The sequence below is a fragment of the Hyla sarda genome, chromosome 4, assembly GCF_029499605.1.
Source record: "Hyla sarda isolate aHylSar1 chromosome 4, aHylSar1.hap1, whole genome shotgun sequence".
Lineage (NCBI taxonomy): Eukaryota > Metazoa > Chordata > Amphibia > Anura > Hylidae > Hyla > Hyla sarda.
Genome location: NC_079192.1, coordinates 124,369,517 through 124,396,622, shown reverse-complemented (window position 1 = coordinate 124,396,622; position 27,106 = coordinate 124,369,517). Strand labels below are relative to the sequence as shown.

Sequence of the window (27,106 nt, the reverse complement as noted above, 5' to 3'; positions counted from 1 at the left end):
ATCACTAAATTCAACCTAGATACATTAGTTGGTAGATCACTAAATTCAACCTAGATCCATTAGTTGGTAGATCACTAAATGCAACCTAGATACATTAGTTGGTAGATCACTAAATTCAACCTAGATACATTCATTGTTAGATCACTAAATGCAACCTAGATACATTCATTGTTTGATCACTAAATGCAACATAGATACATTAGTTGGTAGATCACTAAATTCAACCTAGATACTTTAGTTGGTAGATCACAAAATGCAACCTACATAAGTTGGCAGATCACTAAATGGATTCTACAAACGACAAACACAAATGTGCGTATCACGAAGTCTATTCATTACAGAAAGTCTCTGCCTTCAGAGCTCAACCATACTCCAGTACTATTCACTGATACAGCAGAGTGACCATCAGATTACTAACGTATAATAAAGGTAAGGAATTCACAGACCTGTTTCCACGTGGTTTCATACTTTATTAAAATTTTTGTCTTATTTCTTCCAAACAGTTAAAACATACTCGTAGTTAGATCAGAGCTGTAGGATTAATCATACTCGACCATTGCTGCGTCTGACACATGACGTTTGGGGGTGGACCCCTTAATCAGGCGCATGATTAACCAACCAAAAATAAAACATTGACAGGTTATTGGGATTCACATTAAGTTAGCGTCTGCAGATCTCTAGGAGATTAGGGGAGTGTCTATTCACATTATGTATAAAAAATATAAAAAAGTTAATTTTCTACTACTTTACTCATGTAAAAAAAAAAAAAGAAACAAAGCAAAAACAATTACTTTTTTTTACCACAGAGTCAGATTTCCGTCTTGCAGAATCGGATAGAACAACTTGAACAACTTTTGGAGGAGAACCATGAAATTATCAGCCACATTAAAGATTCTGTTCTGGAGTTGACAGCAAATGCTGATGGACAACCCATCCTGCTCCCATATCACACTCCTAATGGAAGCTGGGTAATTCCACCAGACCCACGGCCCAGCTTTTATTCTATTTCCCCCCAAGACTGCCAGTTTGCTGTGGGTAATAAAGGGCAGAAGACCGATTTACAGGTAAAACAAGAAGCTTGGAATGAAATTGCAGTTTTAAAGGCTACACTTTTGTTGTGGTTGTAGTTGTAGTTTAGTTAGTGATATTTTTCAAAAAATGTTGTCATATGTAGTATATTCTTAAGAGTAAAATGTTTAACATGGTCATGATAAGAGGAAATATTTAATGAAATACTCTCCAGTATACGCATATAGTTGACATGAGACCTATCAGAGTAGATAGGGATCTCTTGGGTTGGATCAGATTTGGCATAGGGCTAAACTGTGAAGTGTAGTCTAAGGGATTCCCAGGTTTTTACCCCTTTAGCCAAATACACCCTTTAAACCCAGGTCACTACTCTTAAAGTAGTCCTTTTAAGAAAAAGCTGGTATATGCACAGCAGGGTACCATGTCAGACAGATAGTGTATTCAGACAGGTTCAGGGCAGGCAGAATTCAGTCACAAATGGTAGGTGATAAGAAGGTCTGGACAAGCGGGCTCTCGTACAATGGTATATGGTCAGGAGGTCAAGCAGGCAACAGACAGACGTAGTAAGGTAACAAGCTTAATCAGGAACTGGTTAGTAAGAATGGTAGACTCTTTTGCACTTCACTTTTGGAACCTAGGAATCATACTGGTTTGACACAAAGCAATGGGATATGCGCCCCTCTATAACCTGAGGCAATGGGACATTGGCTGTGGAGGAAGGCTTTTGTGTGTGCCAACCATTAACGAGAGAATAAGTCAGCTCATGCTAAAGATAGCAGCAGAGGTCCCATGAGGAAACTAGCAGTGGTGAGCAGTTAGAGTTATATATATATATATATATATATATATATGCACATTAGTGTTGCCTTGTATTTCTATTTATCATGTATCTAAATGTATGATTTTGATCATGTATAACATATATAATCAAGCACTGATATTGTTTTAACACATCCAACAAATTTATCTCATGCATACATATGTAGCACTGATAGCACAATGAGATTTAAAACTCTGCTTTTAACAATAGGTAATAAAAAGCTCAGAAAACAAAGAAATGAAAGAAAAGCAGGGGTATATATTCAATACACATACATAGTGGCCGCCATCTTAGTGTCTACGCTATCATATAAAGTAACAGAATGGAATATAGTCCATTGTCCGTGACTCACTAAGCTCAGGATTATACCTCTCTATTCTTGCAGCTGGGTATATCCAGAGAGAAGGTATAATCAATTTCATTACATCCCAGAGGCCTCTTGCTGTCTATTCACAATCTCCTGCAGACAGTATATATTTATGTCCATAGGCCTCTTATTGTAGAACATCCAAATTGCACTTGAATTATTGCACATATATTCACATAGCAGTTATTATCTGGAGCAAAACAGAATGTCCATGTTACGCCGAGCGCTCCGGGTCCCTGCAGACCCACTGACTGGGAGCGCTGCACTGACATTGCCGGCGGGGATGCGATTCGCATAGCGGGACGCGCCCGCTCGCGAATCGCATCCCAAGTCACTTACCTGTCCCGGCCCCTGGCTGTCATGTCCTGGCGCGCGCGGCTCCGCTCCATAGGGCGCGCGCGCGCGCCAGCTCTCTAAGATTTAAAGGGCCAGTGCACCAGTGATTGCTGCCTGGCCCAATTAGCCTAATTAGCTTCCACCTGCTTCCTGGCTATAATACCTCACTTCCCCTGCACTCCCTTGCCGGATCTTGTTGCCTTGTGCCAGTGAAAGCGTTTAGTGTTGTCCAAAGGCTGTGTTTCCAGATCTTCTGCTATCCATATTGACTACGAACCTTGCCGCCTGCCCCGACCTCCTGCTACGTCTGACCTTGTCTCTGCCTAGTCCTTTTGTCCCACGCCTTCTCAGCAGTCAGCGAGGTTGAGCCGTTGCCAGTGGATACGACCTGGTTGCTACCGCCGCAGCAAGACCATCCCGCTTTGCGGCGGGCTCTGGTGAATACCAGTAGCATCTTAGAACCGGTCCACCGGCACGATCCACGCCAATCCCTCGCTGACACAGAGGATCCACAACCAGCTAGCCGAATCGTGACAGTCCATATAGCCACATATATATCAGATATCACTAGGTATTTATGTTATGCACACTGAAAAAATAGCGTAGCAATGGGGAGCCTATGCGCCCACAGCTACGCCAATTTATAATTAGGTTTCTGGGAAGACCAGATGGTCTTCACTGAGGAGATGTCTCTATGGACCGGATCCATTAATTTATGGATCCGGTACATAGATGACGTCTTCCTCATATGGACGTCATCAGAAGAGTCCTTTATGGAATTTTTTCGGCAAGTTAAATTTAAATGACATGGGCCTTAAGTTTACATATACCATCAGTAAACAAGAATTGACATTCTTGGATCTAAAGATCTGGATAGCGAGTAACTAACAGATCCTTACTACCATCTACCGAAAAGAGACAGCCACGAATACCCTGCTGAATTCAGTGGGGGTGTTGTCATCCACCTCTGCTGAAGCGGGGTATTCCAATTGGTCAATACCCGCGAGTGCGGCGCAATTGCTCCACACTGGAGGAATTTAAGAAAAAAGCTTCGGAATTACTTAAACGCCTAAAAAATTGAGGGTATCCTAATAGAACCCTCAAAAAAGCGTATACAAGAGCACTAATGAGTAACAGGTACAACCTGTTGTCCCCCCCAAAAAGTGAGGAAAAAGAAGAACTCCCTAGAATTATAGGGACATATGATGAGAAAGCTGTTGAAGTTTGTAAAATCATTTTGTCCTTTTGGGACATTCTCAAGTCCAACACTATGATCACTGATTTGATTCCTGACTCCCCCTCTATAAGGGTGAGAAATCTTAAAAGAGATATTCAGTGCTGAAAAACTTATCCCCTATCCTAAGGATAGGGGATAAGTTTCAGATCGCTGGGGCCCCCCGTGATCTCCTACTTCAAGAGAGGCAGAATGAACCTTTAGAATACAGTTAGTGAAGCCCCAAGGTCTGAATGATTTTATTTCCTATTCTTGCTTTTTATAAATAGTATGGCATAATTTGATACTATTGCCCTGCGACCAGTATCTGTATAGCCATAAATGATCTGCCCACTATTATATGAATTAGGGTTCAGGATATTTTTGTATAGTTTCTATACATTTTTTAACAATTTTTGCAGTCATATAATGTTGCAGTAATCTGGTTTGTTTTTCCCTTTTCTCTTCTTTTTTGTTATTCTAAGTATTATCATCATAGCTGAAGTAAACCACAGAATAAATCCATAAATGTATGGAGATACAGTGGTTAACCATGCTAAATGTTACTATATGAGTCTAGATGTAGAATATAGACTGGCAGGGTCGATATCAGTACCTATGTCCATTGACAATATAGCTGTTGACTATATATACCACACAGAAACTCGCTATCACGTACCTTGTTAACATCTAGTCCGCGTAGCTGATATGCAAGCCATTCAGGTTGCTAGATAACGGAATTGAAAACAAGACGTGGAGCTACACGTCAGCAATCCGTGACCCTGCACAGCCCGCCCCCACTAGATCAGCTGGCTCGCCGGCCAGGTGAGAAACCAGACTGATGACATGATGACGAGGACAGGTATGTGAATGCAGGTAATGAATGAAGGGGGTTGGGCCTATGACAATATATAAGACTAGCTTAAACAACACAGGGATACATGGCCTCCATCAGTGTCATGTCGGAGACACGCTACAGCAAGGAACAACCTATGCAAAACCAAGGCTGTTAGAACTAAGATTCCTGATGAAACCCAACAGCGGGAAACGCGTCGAATCTAAACTGAATCTGAACATAGGAGCTAAGAAGTAGCCACCTGATGCTAACTCAGATACATGAATCAAGCAAGTTCGGGACCACAGGTTTTTTTTTTTTTTTTGTTTGATTGTATAGCACCCACTATGCACTTTATAACATTGGAATTGGATTTTTTTTGCAAATGGCACATCTTAGGGATACAGAGTAATATACATCATAAGTGCAATTATCTACATGTGCAATATTCCCATGAACTGTGCAACAATATTGGTGGAATAACTCTATGAACTGTGCAGTAGGATACGTGCATTATCTCTTTCATCTGTGCAATATCATTTTTGCTGCCATACATGATATCCTGGGCTTTAGGAATGGTTAGGTCCTTGCTCAGAGGAGCAGCAATTTTTCCTGTGTGCATAACATAAATACCTAGGGATATCTGATATACCGTATTTTTCGCCATATAAGACGCTCCGGCATATAAGACGCACCCAATTTTAAAGGAGGAAAATCTAGAAAAAAAAGATTATGAACGAAATACAATGTAAAGTATAGGACAGTGATCTTCAACCTGCGGACCTCCAGATGTTGCAAAACTACAACTCCCAGCATGCCTGGACAGCCAACGGCCAGGAGTTGTAGTTTTGCAACATCTGGAGGTCCGCAGGTTGAAGACCACTGGTATAGGAGGTAATACTCACATGTCCCCGCCGCTCCGGAACCGTCACCGCTCGTCACCACTGCCCTGGATGTCGCCCTCCATCGCTGACGCCGCGTCCCCGGGGTGTCCTCGTCGCTCCGGAACATCTCTGCTGCCCGGTATCCTCGCTCTCCGTCGCCGCCTCGCTCTCCGTCGCCGCTACGCACACCGCTCCTATTGGATGACGGGACGGCGTGCGCGACGACGTTATGACGACAAAGGAGGGTGCCGGCCATGCAGGGGATCCCGGCACGGAGCAGACACCGAGGAGGCAGGTAAGGTCCCTCCCGGTGTCCTGTAAGCTGTTCGGGACACCGCGATTTCACCGCGGCAGTCCCGAACAGCCCGACTTAGCAGCCGGGTTAGTGTCACTTTCGCTTCAGACGCGGCGGTCAACTTTGAATGCCACGTCTGAAGGGTTAATACAGGGCATCACCGCGATCGGTGATGTCCTGTATTAGCCGTGGGTCCCAGCCGTTGATGGCCGCAGGGACCGCCGCGATAGGTATGCGTATTCGCCGTATAAGACGCAACAACTCCCCCCCCCCCAAAAAAAAGTGCGTCTTATACGGCGAAAAATACGATATATGTGGCTATATGGACATCCTGTTCTGCCCCAGATAATAACTGCTATGTGAATATATGTGCAATAATTCAAGTGCAATTTAAATGTTCTACAATAAGAGGCCTATGGACATAAATATATACTGTCTGCAGGCAGGAGATGGTGAATAGACAGCAAGAGGCCTCTGGGATGTAATGACATTGATTATACCTTCTCTCTGGATATACCCAGCTGCAAGAATAGAGAGGTATAATCCTGAGCTTAGTGAGTCCCGGACAATGGACTATATTCCATTCTGTATATTCCATTCCACTTTATATGATAGCGTGGACACTAAGATGGCGGCTGCTATGCATGCGGCTGCCCCTGTTTTTCTTTCATTTCTTTGTTTTCTGAGCTTTTTATTACCTATTATTAAAAGCTAAGTTTTAAATCTCATTGTGCTACAACATATATAATACTTGTGCCTTATGCATACTTTGATTAAAATCTTCACTGTCATTTTAAAAATAATTTTGACATGTTACACTGTCAAAAGTTTTAATTGGTTGTGGTCTGGATGTTTAGACTATAGCCAATCGCTGGATAGAGTTAGAAATGCATACACCATAGACTAACTATAAAACCCAAATCCTGAATCTTAGATACAGGAGCCAATCAGTCACTATGCTGCCATATTGGACACAATGGCCTTCATTTACTTAGCTAAAGCCCACTAGTTTTTGTATGGTTTTTCCAAGTTATTTTGGTGCATAGTGTCTGAGACAGTGTTCACCAGGAAAAATCCGACTAACCTGACATTGCATTGTGAAAAGCCGAAAAATAGGGTGGTCTGTCGCAAGGGGCATGGTCAGACCTAAAGGGGCGTGGTTTTTACAACTCGACCTATATACTATTGAATTCACCGAAAATCCTGTGAATAAATGGCTGGAAATTTCCACCTGTAAAAAATCTGGTCAGAAAATGTTCTCGCCTTGTAAATCTATGAATCCTTATAGTGAATAGAGAGGAATCCTGCAAGTCTGAAACAACATTTTGCACTAGTAAAATCCCAACACTCTTAGTAAATGAGGCCCATTATCTTGTTTTTCCATGTCAAGCATTGTTCGGAAGAGTAAACACTTGCCATCTCACCCACCTTCTTATGTGCAAATGTGGAGAACCATTTTAAAGCCCCTGTTGATGGAACATTTGACAGGTGGCATGCTGTGAACTTTTTTTTATATAAAAGGTTTTGGCATTTTCTACTAGATCTTTGTTAATGTGTCAGTTGTTGCACTTAATGTACTTTTAACCAATCACATACTGGAATCTAATGCTTGTATTACAGATGCTGGATATCTACACACAGTTGCCTTTTGATAATGTCGATGGAGGAGTATGGAAACAAGGGTTTGACATCACATATGACCCTACAGAATGGGAAAAAGAACCTCTGCAGGTCTTTGTAGTGCCTCATTCTCACAATGATCCCGGTAAGGGAAGAAATATGCTTTCTACCTGTGTGATGTAAATGTCAGACCACCTTATTCTCAAGGAAGGTCTCACAGCTTGTGGTCATTGTAGTGGTGGGACAAGCAGGACTCTGTGCAGGATCCTAGCTTGTCAGTCATCCTGCTGTGTGAGCCGGGAGCGTATCATAGAGCCTCAGTGCACAGAGCCCTGCTTGTCCTCACTACACAGAGCCCTACTTGTCCTCAATACAGAAAGTCCTACTTGTCCTCACTTCACAGAGCCCTACCTGTCCTCACTACACAGAGCCCTACTTGTCCTCAGTGCACAGAACCCTGCTTGTCCTCAGTGTACAGATCCCTGCTTGTCCTCAGTGTACAGAGCCCTGCTTGTCCTCAGTGTACAGAGCCCTGCCTGTCTTCAGTGTACAGAGCCCTGCTTGTCCTCAGTGTACAGAGCCCTGCTTGTCCTCAGTGCACAGAGCCCTGCTTGTCCTCAGTGTACACAGCCCTGCTTGTCCTCAGTACACAGAGCCCTGCTTGTCCTCAGTCCACAGAGGCCTGTTTGTCCTCAGTGTACAGAGCCCTGCTTGTCCTCAGTACACATAGCCCTGCTTGTCCTCAGTGTACAGAGCCCTGCTTGTCCTCAGTGCACAGAGCCCTGCTTGTCCTCAGTGTACAGAGCCCTGCTTGTCCTCTCTGTACAGAGCCCTGCTTGTCCTCAGTACACAGAGCCCTGCTTGTCCTCAGTGTACAGAGCCCTGCTTGTCCTCAGTGTACAGAGTCCTGCTTGTCCTCAGTGCACAGAGCCCTGCTTGTCATCGGTGTACAGAGCCCTGCTTGTCCTCGATGTACAGAGCCCTGCTTGTCCTCGGTGTACACAGCCATGCTTGTCCTCAGTACACAGAGCCCTGCTTGTCCTCAGTCCACAGAGGCCTGTTTGTCCTCAGTGTACAGAGCCCTGCTTGTCCTCAGTACACAGAGCCCTGCTTGTCCTCAGTGTACAGAGCCCTGCTTGTCCTCAGTGCACAGAGCCCTGCTTGTCCTCAGTGTACAGAGCCCTGCTTGTCCTCTCTGTACAGAGCCCTGCTTGTCCTCAGTACACAGAGCCCTGCTTGTCCTCAGTGTACAGAGCCCTGCTTGTCCTCAGTGTACAGAGTCCTGCTTGTCCTCGGTGTACAGAGCCCTGCTTGTCCTCAGTGTACAGAGCCCTGCTTATCCTCAGTGTATGGAGCCCTGTTTGTCCTCACTGCACAGAGTCCTACTTGTCCCGTCCACACTTCTGCACAGAAACATACAGGCAATACATGCAGGGACAAGACAGTATGTTTTTCACCCAAAAATATACACATTTTATAATCAATGTAAATTACAAATATACATATAATGTTATCATCTACATTTATGTAAAACGATTTTGCAAATGACAGTGCCCATTTAACTTCCATTATAAAGGGACATTTTTGATTTGTTGCTGCACAACTCAGGGTATGTCAGGACGGCTCAGGTTTTTAACACAGATGAACCGAGACTTTGCTTTCAGCACTTTCAGTGCATTGTTAAGAGTGATGACTAAACAGTTGTAGCATTTTGTATTATGCATAAAATCCTATGGCAAATAATAATTATCTGTGGTACATATAGAGAGTAAAGATAAATGAGGAGATTTATCAAATCCTGTGTAGAAGAAAAGTGGAGCAGCTGACCAGAGCAACCAGTCAGATCACTTTTAAAAATTTTTAACAGGCCTCTGAAAAACTTAAAAACAAAGCAGTCTAATGGGTGGCTATGAGCAACTGGTCAACTTTTCCTCTACACAGGTTTTGCTTAATCTCCCCCAAAATACTTACAGAGCTTTCCCAGGTGGCACTAGAATACACTCTACTTATTTTGTTAAAGGAACAGAACAATATCCTGCCCTCTCAGTTTAGTTTCTTCTGAGCCTTTTGACAATACCATACTTTGCTGCACTCGCCTATCTGGGCAGGACCTCACACGTCATCCTGAGCTCTCTGATTCCCGGATGAAATGCGTACTTGTAAATACTGCTTTATTTGGGTGCAACTACTCCCAAGTAGGAGGCCAAAGCTGTGTATAATATACAGCATACCCCTCAGCTGGTTGGCCAAAAGGACCAGATGGGCAAACAATTTACTCCCTCCATGAATCTTAGAGAAGAATATAGACATTAAGTCTGTCCGGTGATTTTCTTTGGCCATTTAGCTGTAGGGGTTATACATAATAGAGTGGTAAAAAAAAATAATAATAATAATTTCAAATCAACTGATGCCAAAAAGTTATATAGATTTTTAAATTACTTCTGTTTAAAAATCTTAATCCTTCCAGTACTTAACGGCTGCTGTATGCTCCAGAGGAAGTTGTGTAGTTCTTTCCAGTCTAACCACAGTGCTCTCTGCTGCCACCTCTGTCTGTGTCAGGAACTGTCTAGAGCAGGTAAGGTATGCTCTGGGGATTTGCTTCTACTCTGGACAGTTCCTGACGCCGGAGTACCTCTTTAAGTCTTGTGCATTCTAAGTTATGACCCCCCCCCCCCCCCCAACCATCCTGGATGTTCATTGACCAATGGATGCTCCAAAACCTATTAGACAATAAACAAGGGCTTGACCATGTCGTTTTCTTGTGTTTTGTTTGATATTGTGTGAATGTGAGGCTGTTATAAGTATACAGAAATGGCATATATATAGGTCACTAAAAGCCTCAATAGGTGAGAAAAAAATGGAGAGTTACTGCCAGCGCTCCCATGAAGATTTAGGTAGAACAGGTGTTATCCAAAAGGAAATAGGGCACTTAACATTTACGACTAGAAAATTCTGCCTTGTCCCAATGTGGCTTTCTGTCAGGATATGCTCTGAAATGTGCCTATAGGTAACAAATGTAGCAAAACAGCAGCTAGCTGTCATTGCATTGAAAGCTTGTGTGCATTCATCATGGTAGAAAAGGAGGATTTGTACGACATGAGAATTGTGTACGTATGACGGAGGCAGTCAGTTTAGTACTGAATCTAGGGCTGGGTTTGGAGATAACAAAGCTGAGCAAAGACACTTGAGGTTCAGCAGAGGACAACCTTAGCTGTCAATCAGCAATGCTGGTGTTTATTATCTTTTCGGACATAACCTATTAGCCTTTATTGACAATATTGCTTGTGTGTGTGCAATGAAACCATCAGCAGTTCTTTTAGACATTTAAGGGCTGTCTGCACTGAAAATAAATTCATAGTGACATTTAAAGGGAACCGGTCAGAAGCTGAGGAGATTGATATACACTATATTTTGTGGGGGAAAATTCTGGAGAACTAGTATTTTTTTTATTGAACTCTCTGCACTTTTAGAGTTTAGAAGTCTAGTAGACAGTCCTAGTCAGTGGTTGACAGTGTGCATACAGAGATAACTGTCACGGAGTAGGACCACCCATTGGACTTTAAAGCCCCAAGCAGAGATTTAAATGAATAGACAACAAGATCTGCTGAATCTTTTCCCACAACTCTACATATCAATCTGTTCAGCATCTCCTGCTCAATAACCTGCTGCCTGCAGCTTAAGCAGCAAATATATCAAATATATTAGATCTGCTACTCCTTTATATTAAAAACACTGATAAATGTTGAATTATCCTTATAAGGGCTGTCTAGTTATAATAAATAAATAAATAAATAAATAAATACAATAGTATATAAATGAATTGTGGGTTACTAGAAGGAAGTCCTTTATTCAAGATCCTGGCTACAAAAAGCATCTCTTGTTCTGAATTGGTATGTCCATGCATTTTCAATGTGTAATGCTTTATTTGGCCTGAGGTGGTGCTGTAAAGAAACTGAACACGCACTGCTCGACTCTCCCAGAGATTGCAGCTGATTGTTTGGGGTTCCAACCCTGGAAAACCTGCTAGACAGCTTATCAGTTGGGAAACCTTATAAGATTATGTATATTTTGTTATAGTTCAGGATCTTAAACCTCTTCCTACCCCACATAAGGTAATGTTTCATCCTGGTTTTAATTTACATTCCCTATCTGATGGCACTGAAAGCTCCTGTTCAGAGTGCTATCGGCAGGATTGGACTGTCGCACTGAGTATAACGCAGTAATTTTATTTCTTATTTACTTGATTGGCCTTGCACTGTGATAGAGAACTGAAATATCCAGTACACCCTCACTAAAAACCACAAATGCTTCTACCTATGGAGGCTGCTAAAGAAAAGTGATGTTATTAATGATGTCATAAGGAAACCCGTGACAGAGAAAGCTGTATACCAGTCACTGTTAGGCTACATTTTCTGTGTAATGTCCCAGTACAGGACATGATCCTGCACTAGCCTTAGGCCCTGTCAGGTTGAGACCCTCAGTGACCTGGGGGCTCCCCTTCAAGGTCTCCCCCTGTTGTTTCCAAAATCTTGTGTATATCACTTTAATGCGTAGACAGTATCCTTATGTATAGGTAGTACAAAGGACCTGTGTAAGGGTACGTTCCCACACGGCGTATTTTGCTGCGTATTTGCTGCGTATTTGCTGCGTATTTGGTGCTGCGTATTTTCCTACCCATTGACTTCAACAGAGAAAATAAAATACGCAGCAGCAAATACGCAGGAAATACGCCGTGTGGGAATGTACCCTTAGTCTGTCACGTTATGTTATGCAGTCACATGATTTGTTGTCACATGTTCTCCCAGAGAGCACCCCAATGGGCTTCAGTCCAGCCCCCCACCATTACAATTCACTCTTCTTCTCTTACCATCTTTTACTGAGCACAGCAAACACCAGAAATCTCAGTGCATCTGATTTTATATATATTTATTTGTCTTGTGCAAAAAAAATGCACATTTTTTGCAGTTGACCTGCAGCACATTCACAGTGTATTAACTAGGGCTGCATGATTTGGGGAAAATGTGCAATTACAATTATGGAGGTAAATAATGAGATTTTGATATGCTATTGCGATATAGTATACAAATAGTGAAATCTACCAATTTCATGTCCAGTCTCCCCATTTCATTTCTATTCCCCAATTTCATATCCCCCCCCCCCCGTTTTGCGTCTATCCCTCCATTTCAAGTCCATCCCCCATTTTACATTCCCCCATTTCATTTCTGTCCCCCTATTTCATGTCCACACACCCCATTTTACATCTCCCCCATTTCATGTCCAGGCCCCCATTTTACATCCCCACATTTCATGTTAGTCCCCTAATGTCACATCCCCCCATGTCACATCTTCTCTTGTTACATCTCCCCTCTTGCAACATCTTCCCCTTGTCATATCCCACACCCCAAATGTCACATCCTCCACCCTTGTCACATCCCCCCCCTTGTCACATCTCCCCCGCCTCCCCTTGTCACATGTCCTTCCCCCCTCTCCATGTCACATCTCCCCTATTAATATTGTGCCAGGACGCAGGGGAAACAGGAAAAAACCTGATGCTTACCTAGCCCAGGTCCCCGTAGGTCTCCATGCAGTCTGGTGTCTTATGGGACTTGCAGGACCTTCCTGTTCAGCCAATCTTTGGCCTGACATATGACACCGCTGCGCTTACTGATTGGCTAAGTGAAAAAGGTCTTGGAACCAGCTGTTTGTTGGGACAGAGAAGATACTGTGACCACACAGAGGCGAACGGGATCTGGGGCAGACCTACCGGGACCAGGGCAAGGTGAGCATCCGGTTTTTTATGTTTCCCAGCATTCCTATTACTTTGTACAGTGTTCGCAACCAGGGTGCCTCCAACTGTTGCAAAACTACAACTCCCAGCATGCCTGCATAGCCTTTCGCTGTCTGGGCATGCTGGTAGTTGGTAGTTGTAGTTTGCAACAGCTGGAGGTACCCTGGTTGCGAAACACTGATTTAGCACTTGAATTTCAATGGCGGCCCAGCCACAAACCCTGTGTGTGCATGTGATATTACCACAGGCAATCACAAATTTTCCCTGGGGGTCATATCGCAATTTGCAAAAATTGCCATTCCATTTTAATACATTGTGCAGCCTAGTGTTAACATACTCTTTACAGTGATGTACCAATCCAAAAAACCACCTCTTTGAGAAGTCCACCCCTTATGCAGACCGTTTGCATTGGACCACATATTATGCATAGTGGCTATTTCTTTGAGAAGAACATCCCAATGTTAGACCCTATTTCAGTGCAGTTTTGGGTTGTCATCTTTAAGAGGTTTCTGTACATAAAGGGACAGCATTTAAAGGGTAGCTCCCACCATCCTATATATTTTTTTTGCTATCCCGTTTCCCCCCGCCCCCCCCCCCCCACTATGGCACTAGCCCGTTCACTCCTCCCCCCCAACTCCCCCCCCCCCCCGCCCCGCATACCCGGTTCCCTCATTACACTTGCAGTTACTGCAGAGTCCGGCAGCGGCCGTGCAGGGACAGCGGCGGCAACGAGGCGGCGGTGGCGATGTGCGGGAGGAGTGGCCTCCCAGCCAGTGGCCAGGGAGCCAATGTGCTCGCTCCCACCTGTCTGATTGACAAGCAGAGAGCGAGTGCAGCCTAACTGAAAAAGGACTGATTGCCAGGCCAAAATCAGTCCTTTTTCAGTAGCCAGTTTTTAATTGTAAATGAAACCTTTTTAATGAAAAGAAAAAAAGTAATAAAAGTATATTAGAGATATGTTGTAGTACATAAGTACTACAACATATCAAAAAATAAAGTTGGTGACAGTGCCCATTTAAAAACAAAATCTTTGTAAAAATTTATATATATATACATACATCAACAAGACATGAAAAAATAGTGATATTAGGATAAATAGTATACCCCCACCACCAGTGACCAATTTTAGTCTGTATCTATCTGCTCTTGCATATTGTAAAAAAAAAAAAAAAAAAATCAGCAAAAATACTTTCTGGTCAGATGCTGCGTCTAAAGCCAAGGTGGGGAAATACACGTAAGTTTTCCGACTTAATATGGAATTTAACTTGAGTTTAATGTGAAACTGACTTGTGTCCCAAGAAACTGTAACTAGGACAGTGCTGATAGTTTAAAAAAAAACTGCAGCTTCATTTTCTTTCCTATTTTCTTATATCTTGACATTTCCGTACCTGTCAGATGAAATGTTAACTCACACAAGGATCACCAGAGCATAAAAAAATAAATAAATAAATAAATAAATAAATATATATATAAATATATATATCTGAATAAAATGCATAAAAATAGTTTGACATGAAAGGCTTCACACAGAATTTTATATTTAGCGATTTAATTCCCCGCGTGACCTTTTACCACCAGGTTTTCTGTTGCCAGTATAAAGTAGACAATCCTGTGGAATAACTTCATTTATGTCTTGGCGTATAATACTGAACGTTTAAAGGCTTCTTTCTATCTGTCTTGGGGTACATTCACATGTACCAGAATTGCTGCAGATTTGATGCTGTGTTCACCTATTTATATTGATTTAACAGCATCAAATCAGCAGTGGATACAGTTACTCTTAAAGAAGTATCCCAAGATTCAAATTGTTCACCTATCCACAGGCTAGGCCCCCCATCTATCACAACTATGGGGGCCCCTTATCCTCCTGAGTAACTGGGATGGTGCAACATGTACTTGGCTGTTATGCTATTTCTTGTAGATGGGATTTCTAAATATAGCCAAATACTGTACTTGTCTTTAATTCTGCAATCCCAAAGTGAATGGATCAGAGAATAAGCGTGTGCACTGCTGCACCATTCATTCAGGGAAAGAGGAGCCCCCATTTTCATGATTGAGGAAGGTCTTAAAAGTAAACCCCCTCCGATCAGTTACTTATCACCTATTCTGTGGTTAAGTGATTAATCCAAATCTTGATCTAAGCCCCTGTAAGGCATCTGATAGGTGCACTTAAAGTGGTACGCTACTTGTGCAATCATTACCAAATAGTGGTTTATGTTTTTTTAGCTAGTTGGACCAAAGGATTTACCTGACCTCCTCAATGACACTGGTAGAAGAAATGAATGTACTATAGAGCCTATGAATGAGTTCACATAAAGCATTTTGGGCAGTATTTTAAGTTTTGGATGAAAAAATACCCAAGATACCCGACCTGCCATGTTTTCTCCCTTCGACTGGGTTCATAAATTGCTGTAGGGTTGTTGTGGGGAGAAAAATGCACACTTTTTACAATGAATTGCTGTGGTTTTTTGATGCAGTTTTTACAGGTTTAACATTTTTAAGTTCATGTTGATACGCCGAGCGCTCGCGGCGTTCATCTCTGTGCAGCGCCCCGGTCAGACCCGCTGACCGGGAGCGCTGCACTGGTGTCACCGGCGGGGATGCGATCCACGTAGCGGGACGCGCCCGCCCGTGGGTCGCATCCCAATCTCCTCACCTGCCCCATCCTCTGGCTGTTCAGTCCCGGCGCGCACGGCCCCGCTCTCTAGGGCGCGCGCGCGCCGGCTCTCTGAAATTTAAAGGGCCGGTGCACCATTAATTGGTGCCTGGCCCAATCAGTACCTGCACCTGCGCCATTTGTATAAAAACCCACTTCCCCTTCCTGTCCTTGCCGGATTTTGTTGCCTAGTGCCAGTGAAAGCGTTTTGTGTGTTCCCAAGCCAGTGTTTCCAGACCCTTTGCTGTTGCCCCTGACTACAACCCTTGCTGCCTGCCCTGACCTTCTGCTGCGTCCGACCTTGCTCTTGCCTTGTCCCTTGTACCGCGCCTGTCTCCGCTGTCAGCTGGGGTTGAGTCGCTATCGGGTGGAACGACCTGGGGGTTACCTGCCGCTGCAAGTCCATCCCGCTTTGCGGCGGGCTCTTGTGAAAACCAGTAACTCCTTAGACTCCGTTCCCCTGTTACGGCCCACGCCATCACCACACTGACACAGAGGATCCACCACCAGTGTCCTCGCTGCATACCAGTCCGGATCCTGACACATGTGTTCATCTGCTAAACCTTGGCAGTTCGTAGTGTAGCACAAGCAGTACAAAATGTGTTTATTTGACTTCACAGCATGCTCAGCAAAGATATAGACTTTTGTTTTGTTTTTTATAAAAAAATGGGATGTGATTTGAATAAAAATGAACAATTCTGCCATTTGGTGTTTTGTTCATTAGGACCATTAACCATACAGACATTTCCACACGCGGCAAAATCAAATATGTGTTTTACATTGTTTTGTTTGAAAAAAATAAAGTCCCCAATGTGACTAAAGTCCGATGCTGGCAGTTGCAGACAGGTGCTACTGCCAAATGTCTATTTTTTGTAAAAATATAGCTTTAGAAATCTTATCAAATTTCCATTCCAGTGGAAATTTTTTTTTCAAATCAACTGGTGCAAGAAATTTTAACAGATTTGTAAATCACTTTTATTTAAAAATCTTAACCCTTCCAGTATTTATCAGCTGCTGTATACTACAGATATACTACAGAGAAATTTGTGAAGTTCTTTCCAGTCTGACCACAGTGCTCTCTGCTGACACCTCTGTCCGTGTCACGAACTGTCCAGAGCAGGAGAGGTGTTCTATAGGAATATGCTTGTTCAGACTAGAAAGAACTGCACAATTTTCTCTGTAGTATACAGCAGCTGATAAGTACTTGAAGGATTAAGATTTTTAAAAAGAAGTAATTTACAAATCTGTATAACTTTCTGCCAATAGTTGATTTTAAAATATTTGTTTTCCACTTGTTTCCACCGGAGTTCCCCTTTAAAATTGAAAATGTATGTATGGACATTTAGTATTCAGACCCTTTGCTATGACACTTGACATTTATCTCGGGGATCTCCCATTTGTCTTGACCATCTCTGAGATGGTTCTACACCTTGATTGGAGTCAGCTGTGGTTAAATCAGCTGATTGGACAAGATTTGTAAAGACACAGCCCTGTCTATATAAGGTGTCACAGCTGACAATGCATAACAAAGCAAAAACCAAGCCATGAGGTGGGAAGTACTGCATGTAGAGCTCAGAGACATGATTTTGTGAAGGAACAGATCTGGAAAAGGGTACTGAAAATTCACAGTGTATTCCATAATTCTTAAATGGAAGAAGTTGGGGACAACCAAGATTCTGGCTGCCCCACCCAAGTAATCAGGGGAGAAGAGCATAGGTAAGAGAAGTAACCAAGAACCCAATGGTCCCTCGTGTTGAGCTGCAAAGATGCTGTATGCAGATGGGAGAAACTTCCAGAAGGTCAACTATCACTTCAGCACTCCATAATATGGGCTTTAGGTAGAGTGGCCAGAAGGAAGCCACATGAGAACTATCCTGAAATTTGCAAAAAAAGCTAAAGTGATTTTACCAAACTTGCTTCTTGAATGATTCTGCCCTTTGACTTTGCAGTGCTTGTGACTTTATCTTGTTCAACCTTCTAAAAATGTCACAAATTTTATTGCAGAGGGCTCCAAATTTCGCAAAATCAATAACAGCAATCTGCTATTACAAAACTTTCTTACTACAACGAAAAACCCACACATGAGAATGTGTGCCAAATTTATAGCACTGCGTGTGACTTTTAATTAATTACCCACACGTACACATAACTTGATCCTGTTAAGTTAGCTTTAAAAACGTGTGTAACTAAGCACACATTGAGAAATCTTCCCCCATAACTGTTAGCACGCAGCCAAGACAACAAAGAAGTAGTTTAAGGATAAATCTGTGAATGTCCTTGAGTGGCCCAGCCAGAGCTCTGACTTGAACCCAGTTCGTCATCTCTGGAGAGACCTGAAAATGGCTTCCACCGATGGTCCCCATCCAACCTGTGAAGGGAGTGTGAAGGGATCTGCACAGAAAAATGGCAGAAATCCCAAAATCCAGGTGTGCAAACCTTGTGGCATCATCCCAAGAAGACTGGAGGCTGTAATCACTGCCAAATGTACTTCAACTAAGTACTGAGTAAAGGGTCTGAATACTTATGTCTATGTCATATTTTAGTTGTTTCCTTTTTAATGAATTAGTATTATTTTAATTATTATTATTTTTTTTTATTTTAACATCAAGTCCAACATAACAAAATGTGAGCCCTGGGGAGCTAATTCTCTCATTTAGAGACTTGCTAATTTGATCGACTTTAGGGTATGTTCACATTATCATTATCTTAAATTGCAATTATTGAATACAAAGCCAGGGACATAAATGGAGGGCACATATAAATCTACTCCTGGCTTTGTATCCGATAGCTGCAATTAAAAACCTGAATGTGGGAACACACCCTTAATTCTGATTTAATTTAGTTGCCTAATTTATGTATTCATGTGAATGTTATTCTCAATACATATTATGTTCTATTATTAAGAGGTTCACTGGGATTAGTATATTTATCTGTTATTGTTATTTATCCTATAAATGATTGTTACTTGTAAAGACTCATTAAGTATCCAAACTTTGCCATATTTTTTTCACTATATTTAGTGGGAATTACGTAGGCTTCAAAAAAATCTCTTGGAAATTCAGATAAAGAAGTATGTATGTCCCATATTATCACATATTTTGTCACACAAAATGGTTCTTGATCTTGTATCATAATGACAAAGAAACAAAAGCCAGAGAGAACCTGAGTTTTTGAAGTATTTTATTCCAAAGTATCTTGTTATTAGAAAGTCACTAAGTCAAACAAAGTCACACTGTTCTGTAGAGTAACCCTTTTAGCATCCTCCATCTTATCATCTCAGGCAGGTTAATACGGTGAACCCAATTTATTGATAATACAGAATCCACCATTCACAATGCGTGATGGTCACAGCTCCCCTCCTCCCCATCTCTGCACACTCAATTCTGTACAGGTCTAGAGCACGTCTAGAGCACTTTCCCACTGAATTACGGTAGTTCTAGGCATTACTATCCTTTAGTCAATGCGGCTGATGTAAAACATTCTCTAAATCACTGATCCCCTAGACCTCTAGTAACCACCAATCAGTTCCAGTTTGGATTGTAAAATACTAGTGTCAAATATCCCACTAAAATATTTTTCAGCCAATGTTCACAATATTATTATTTTATTTTAATTTTTTTATCTCCACCATTAAATGTGGCTCCGACCATCATTTAAAGGGGTATTCCAGTATATTAACCTTTTTTTTTAAATATTTTACGGAGAGTGGAATAAAAATAAAATACAAGTTATACTTACCTACCCTGGTCTTCCACTGCCCCTATTTCAGTAATTTCAAATCCCTAGATACTCACTGTTTTTCCCAGTTTTCCAAATTTTCCTGTCGTGAAAAACACCCCTACAGCATGATGCTGCTACAACCAGTGCCTGGTTTCCTTTAGACAGGACACATAGATTTCATCAGACCAGAGAATTTTGTTTCTTGGTATGAGAGTTCTTTAGGTGCCTTCTTTTTTTTTTTTTTCCCACACTCCAGGTGGATTTTCATGCGTGTTTTACTGAGAAGAGGCTTCTTTTTGGTCTCTCTGCCCTAAAGTCCAGATTGTGGAGTGCTACAATGATGATTGACCTTCTGAAAGTTTTTCCCATCTGCACACAAGTTCTTTGGAGCTCAGCTAGAGTGACCTTTGGGTTCTTGTCACTTATTTTGCTAAGGACATTTTCCATGATTACTTAGTTTGATGAAAAATAAATAAACTACCGTATTTTTCGCCCTATAGGATTGTATTTCTCGCCCTATATTTTAAAGGTGCAAAATCTAGAAAAAAAAGATTCTGCACCCAACAGTGTTCTTCAACCTGCGGAACTCCAGATGTTGCAAAACTACAACTCCCAGCATGCCCGGACAGCCATCGGCTGTCCGGGCATGCTGGGAGTTGTAGTTTTGCAACATCTGGAGGTCCGCAGGTTGAAGAACACTGGATAGGAGGTAATACTCACGTGTCCCCACCACTCCGGACCCGTCACCGCTTCCCTGGATGTCGCTCAATAGCTGTCACCGCATCCCCGTGCTGTCCCCGACGCTCCGGACGTCTTCTTCCCCCGGATCCACGCTCTCCGTCGCCGTCATCATGTCGCTACGCCCGCCGCTCCTATTGGATGACGGGACGGCGTGCGCGACGACGTGATGACGTCGAAGGAGACCGCCGGCCATGCAGGGGATCCCGGCACGGAGCAGACGCTGAGGAGGCAGGTAAGGTCCCTACCGGTGTCCTGTAAGCTGTTCGGGACTCCGCGATTTCACCGCAGCGGTCCCGAACAGCCCGACTGAACAGCCGGGTTAGTGTTATTTTCGCTTCAGACGCAGCAGTCAGCTTTGATCGCCGCGTCTGAAGGGTTAATACAGGGCATCACCGCGATCGGTGATGTCCTGTATTAGCCGCAGGTCCCGGCCGTTGATGGCCGCAGGTATTCGCCGTATAAGACGCACCAACTTTCCCCCCCAGTTTTGGGGACGAAAAAGTGCGTCTTATACGGCAAAAAATACGGTAACTTACACTGTTTCATCTTTGGGCTTATTCACACCACGTTTTGGGGATACGCCAGTTAGATCCAGTGGGAGAATTTAAAAACCTACTGCTGCCTTTTCCCTGCCATACCCATCCGTGCTGAATCCTTTTTGTTTGAATGAGACGGACAGAGTCAGATAGGGACTCCGATTGGCTTATTTGTGGACCATATCCATTGTATGCCATGGTTTTAAGTCCGGCAATAAAACTGATATGGTTCAAAAATGATCCGACCGTATCCCTAAAATGTGGTGTGAATACACCCTTACAACCAGTAACCTACTAAGTGGAGTGCAGAGATGCATACTTTACATTATTCATATGACTGTGGAGGCACTTTAGTTCATTCATCTTATTAGAACTGCTTTTCTTGTCACTGCATGCCCATTGAGTCAAAGCTCAGCTAATCCAAAGCTTTAGTTATGTTTCTCCTTGGCCACTTTGCTTTTTTGTGGTTTAAATCTCTGCCTTTAAAAGGGTACTCCACTGCCCCAGCATTCGGAACATTTTGTTTTCCGAAAGCTGGGTGCGGGCTGTCTTCACGGCCATGTCCCTTGTGATGTCACACCATGCCCCCTCAATTCAAGTCTGTGGGAGGGGGGGTGACAGCTGCCACTCCCCCTCCCATAGACTTGTATTGTGGGTGCATGGCGTGAAGTCACGAGGGGGCGTGGCCATGATGTCACAACCCCCGCACCTAGCGCTTGGAACAAAATGTTCTGAATGCTTGGGCAGTGGAGTACCCCTTTAAGTTTGCCCAATAATACCTCAGTCTGAATTATGAACAGACAGCAAGACTATCATAGCACACTGAATTAATTTAATTCAGAATTCTTATTTCTATCAACAAAAGTTGTCCAGGTCCTGAGGAAGAAATCATTTCCACACCATCATACTACTACACAGTCTTATTCTAGAATAACTTATTTGCTTGACACTTTGAAAAATGAAAGCTTTTTTTGTCCAAGGAGTCACTCCTTTGACTTATCTGTCCTAAAAATGTTATGCCAAATCATTTGAGGCTCTTCGAGGTGACTTTCTTGCAAGTGTACAATGAGCAGCGGTGACAGCGGTTTTCTCTATACTACTCTCCTATGAATTCTTTTTCTGTCCTGTTTTCTTTTCATTGTGTTGTAATGAATACTGACCCTTTTGGAGGCTGGAGAATTCTGCAGTTCATTGAAATTTATTGTAGGATGTTTTGTGACTTTGTGGATTTGCTTCTTTGCCCTTGGAATAAAGTTGGCAGGCCGTCCTCTCATGGAAGAGTCTTCTCACTGAGGTTTAAGTCCCAGAGCCTTACAATTGCGACCCCTTGCCAGACTTTTTTTCTTTCTGCAAAATGCTTTGATTATGAAGGCATTATTTCTCCTACTAGAAATTCTTACTGTAGAAATCGGGACAAAGCACAAACAATGGTCGTATGATCTGTTAGAACTTGTTAGGTCATTTAAAATTTTTACTTTTCTCAAAGTCCACTTATAACTGAATTTGCAAATAATCCTTCATTTTTCAGAACAAACTTTAGGGGACAATCTTGCTGTAAAATTGTCACATGATCTCATTTCTTAACTGCACATGTTTTATTCTTAGATAGAGCATGCTCTGGCCTCGAATATTTTGCAGCCTCCACTACTCATTGAATCATAATTCATTAAAGCATAACCTGAGAATTACCACTATACAGTATATACCACTGGCCAATGGGTGGTGGAGGCTGCTAACAGTTTTGATTCATTTACTCAACAGTCTTAAATTATTCTTAACAGATAACAGTATGACTCTAGTTTCTTAAAAATAAAGGCTGATCCGTTATTTTGCTGGTAGAATTATGTAGGTCTGGGAGCCTGAAGATACCGCCCTTACAGTAATAGCAAAATATGATACCCTTTCCTTGTGATCAATATGGGTTAGTTCTCGTTTTCAACTTCTTCAGAAAAAAATCCCCATTTATATGTACGAAAAATAGTTGAAGTTGAAGAATGCCCTGCAGCAAATCTATTAGGTGTTTTGTGGGAATATGTTTTTTTTCCTCATGGGGTCATGCTAAATTGGGGTTAAAAAAAAGCATTACCTGTCCGATTCACCACTTTTATTCTGATTCTTACCGGGTCTGTGGTCATCTCAGATGCCTGGTCCTGTCCCAACTCATAAAAAATGGCTCAGTTCAGCTAATGACTAGCTGCAGAAGTGACCCAATGGCATATCCTTTTATTGGGATGAGATGGGAAGTGGTGATTGGTGGGAACCCATGCTATGTTGGGCAGGTGAGTAAAGTCTTGTTAATTAATTTTAATCCAGCCAGACTCCTTAAAAGAAATAATTAAAAATAGTGCAACCCCTTTAAATATTTTTTTTATTTTCCAACCCTCTTTGGTATTCATAAAGGAATATTGCATGTTATTACGGCCCCATTTGTAGTATCATTTTAGTCCAGTCTATATCAGGTCATGCATGCTATAGTTATTGACTATTGGGCAGTTATTACAATGTGTGTGGTAAGATTAACAAAGCTACAGCATTTTACATTTTGTATGGGTGTTTGTTTGCACTAACTCGTCATTTAAGTGGCACACATCGAACAATGTGTAAAGAAAAAAATCTGGATTTCTATCATTTTTTCAGTGGAGAAAAGATTGTGAAGAGCAACTACAAAGGAAAACGGGTTCCATAGGAAGAGGCAACATGTGGTGTACAGCAAACAATATACACTTATTCTTCATAAGTAAAGCCCCCCATTTGTATCTGTTATCAATGAGGGCTTTACGTACTTAAGTGGTTATTCCCTTAGTCCTACCATTTTCTCTCAATTCAGACAAATTAAATTGATATTTTGAGGCTATTTATTCCCACGAGGAAAAGCAAATGGAAAATACAGCTTCCTAGCTGACAGAGGAAATGCTAATAGAGTGCTGACCGTGGAGAAATCTGATGAAGGAATTATATCTATATAAGAGCTACAGGAGATTTTCTACACTGGAGATATATAATATTAAAGTGACAATTATGGCAGCTGACATTTTCTGGACTCCCTATCAATAAACCAACATATAGTTTGTCATCTCTCCTGATGTCTGTGTTGGTAAATACTCGCATTCCTCATAAAATAACAATTGTGCTACACCTTTTCTTAAAAGCCTACATTGTACCATTCCCATGTTATTCCTTCTGGACATGAATGATAAAATTGACAATTGGGTGTTACCAATAACCTTTGTCAAAGGGGTGTGTCCCACTCTGTCTTACTCAGTGCTGACATCCTGAGATTATGCACGGGAAACAGTAATAACCAGTTGTCAGATTATTGTTACATTTCAAGATGGAATGGAAGAGGAATAGCACATTGTATCGTTTCAGGAATTGCTCTAGAATTGTTATTTCATGGGAAATACAAAAAAAGCTGACTTGCCAGGAGAGCTGTCAGGTCCCTATAAGAAAACTAAGGTCAACTTGTGTAAGCTGCATGCCGGGGAACAATAAATAGCATTTAACTGCACAGAAAATATAGAGAAGATAACGTTCAGAATGGGGGGGATTTATTAAAACCTGTCCAGAGGAAAAGTTGCCCAGTTGCCCATAGCAACCAATCAGCTCGCTTCTTTCATTTTAAACAAGGCCTCTGCAAAATGAAAGAAGCGATCTGATTGGTTGCTATGGGCAGCTGGGCATTTCCTTTGCACAGGTTTTGATAAATCTCCCCCATTGTCCCTATAAATGTGTTCTATGAAGAGAACTATTTGCTCAATGTTGACTGTGTAATACTTACATAATTCTTATTGCTGTCTTCCATTTTATATGGTAGGATGGATAAAAACATTTGATAAATATTACTATGACCAGACTCAGCATATTTTAAACAACATGGTAGTGAAGCTACAAGAAGACCCTCGTCGGAGATTCATCTGGTCAGAAATCTCTTTCTTTTCAAAGTGGTGGGACAACATCAATTCTCAGAAGAGGGCAGCAGTTCGAAGGTAACAAAGATGACTCCTGCCACATGTCTTATTCTATAAAATATTTGCATAGAGAAGTTTTCTAGCAGTAGGCTTTAAAGGGGTATTCCAGCCAAATACATCAAAGAATAGGGGATAAGATGTCTGATTGCGGGGGGCCTACCACTTGGACCCCCCGCGATCTCTGTGCAGCACCCGCATTCTATGTGGGGCTGCTTCTCCATTCTCGGAAACCTCTGTGTTTCCAGGACTGGAGACTTGAAACCATGCTACGCCCTCTTGTGACGCCACGCCACGCCCCCTCGTCATGTCACGTCTTCAGGCCCCAAAACACAGAGGTTTCTGAGACTGGAGAAGTAGCCCCGCATAGAATGTGGGTGCTGCACGGAGATCAAAGAGGATCCCAGCGGTAGGGCCCCCCGCAATCAGACATCTTATCCCCTATCCTTTGCATAGGGGATAAGATGTTTTTGGCCAGAATACCCCTTTAATGACATGTCAGTCATAGTTGTGACAGTGGGGTTCTGCTTACTGGTCTACTATGCTTGAAGGGGTTTAAATAAAAAACTAAAATGGAAAATCTCTTTTACAAAAAATGCGGGAGGCATTTAGTTTGTTCCCCCTTCTCCGCCTTTAGGCTAGGTTTCCACAGAGGTTTTTTTCTGGTGTTTTTTTGGAAAACTGCCACTGCAGTTTTTGAGCCAAATTCAGAAGTGGATCCATGAGGAAGGAGAAGTAGCAGTCATTCCTTTATATTTCCCATTCTTTTTGAATACACTTCTGGCTTTGGCTCAAAAACTGCAGTGGCAGTTTTACAAAAAAATGCCAGAAAAAATCTGTGCAGAATCCTAGCCTCATGGTAGTTTGAGAGAGAGAGGCTTTGACAGATTTGCCTCTTATTCAAATGTGGGTTGCTAAAGTAGAAATATCCCCCTACTGCTCCATTTTAATTCTGCTGTGTACCACCAGTTTCAGAAAACGTTATACATGTCAGAAGTTTTGATCCGTCAGGTCCGGGAGGTTAAGACCCCCACCGATCACTCAAATGTAGAAACAGAAATGTCAAACTGTGCCCTGTGCCCCTTTCCTTTCGATGGATTTGGTTCTCCATGCAGAGTTGGGATTAGCTTTGTCCATACGCACTAGGCTTGGCTCTCCGAGGAGAGATGATCACAGCTGAAGTGTCACAATGCTCAGCTAAGTACTTCTGTCCTTTTAGCAATAAGTGGACATTTCAGCACCAGACCCCAATGATCTCAAACGGAAAGTACACTTTAATATTTTAGATAGAAACTTATCTGAATTATGGATTTGCCCATCTGTCTGTGTAACTCCCAACAGGATATAACTAGAGTTCAGCTGTAGCTAACGCTCCCACACATCTCTTTATCTGCTGCCAGGTTGTGCTGAGCTTGAAGGCATACAAGAGTCATGGGATGGTGGGGTGAGACACTGTGCCATCAGATAATTATGGAGGAGTCTATGGATATTACCTTCAATGTCTTTGGTCAGACTACCCCTGTCCTTAACTGTTGTTTTTTTTTTTTTTTTTTTTTTTTTTTTGCTTTGCTTTGTTATGTTCCTTTACAAAAAGTAGTGTGTGTGTGTATTACATGTATATTTCTGTTAATTCTTCATTATTTATGCTTCTGCTTTCATTAGGTTAGTTGCTAATGGACAACTAGAAATGACAACTGGTGGCTGGGTAATGCCAGATGAAGCCAACACTCATTATTTCGCTGTCATTGACCAGATGATAGAAGGTCATCAGTGGCTTAAGAAAAACTTAGGTAAGAACAGAACTGTCTTTGTCAGAGTTATTCTGAAGGATTTGACTTATTTAAATCTCGGAATTCAGTTTGTTGTCATAGAAAATATCACTATTAAAAGAATATACTAAGAAATCCCTATGTGTTTGTAGGAGGTTATACATTGTACCAAATTGATATTTACCCAACATGATCTCAGCAACCTCAGTTAAATTTTTTCGGTCTAAAGAAACATTTTTATGACCCGTGAAATGATGTATCTAGTCTTCTGTATGTAAAGTTCAAGAATTTTATGATGAAATATTTTGGGCCTTCTGAGCTACTTTTTTTTTATTTTCCCACCTGCTGAAGGGATATAATAAACATAATAAACTTACTTTCTACTTCTAATTTATGTTTTCATCACATAGTAATGAAATGTAGTCTATAAAAGGTAGTAAAGTGTTATGTATTGGTATTTTCTTGTAAATGTTTTATACAAGTTGGAAATCCCCTTTAACTAGAGCCTTCTTGCCTCAGCTCTCCTTTTAAA

At 42.0% G+C, this 27,106-nt stretch overlaps 1 protein-coding gene across 3 annotated transcripts in view; it reads left to right on the top strand.

Moving 5' to 3' along the window:
* MAN2A2 (mannosidase alpha class 2A member 2) overlaps nt 1–27,106 on the top strand; it is a 126,512-nt gene that overhangs the window by 55,878 nt on the left and 43,528 nt on the right. For all 3 annotated transcript variants that reach the window (XM_056572036.1, XM_056572033.1, XM_056572034.1), the window contains exons 3-6: nt 807–1,064; nt 7,400–7,544; nt 24,655–24,826; nt 26,468–26,595. In XM_056572036.1, coding sequence (XP_056428011.1) covers nt 807–1,064; nt 7,400–7,544; nt 24,655–24,826; nt 26,468–26,595 — 703 coding nt within the window. The remainder of the gene's footprint in view (nt 1–806; nt 1,065–7,399; nt 7,545–24,654; nt 24,827–26,467; nt 26,596–27,106) is intronic.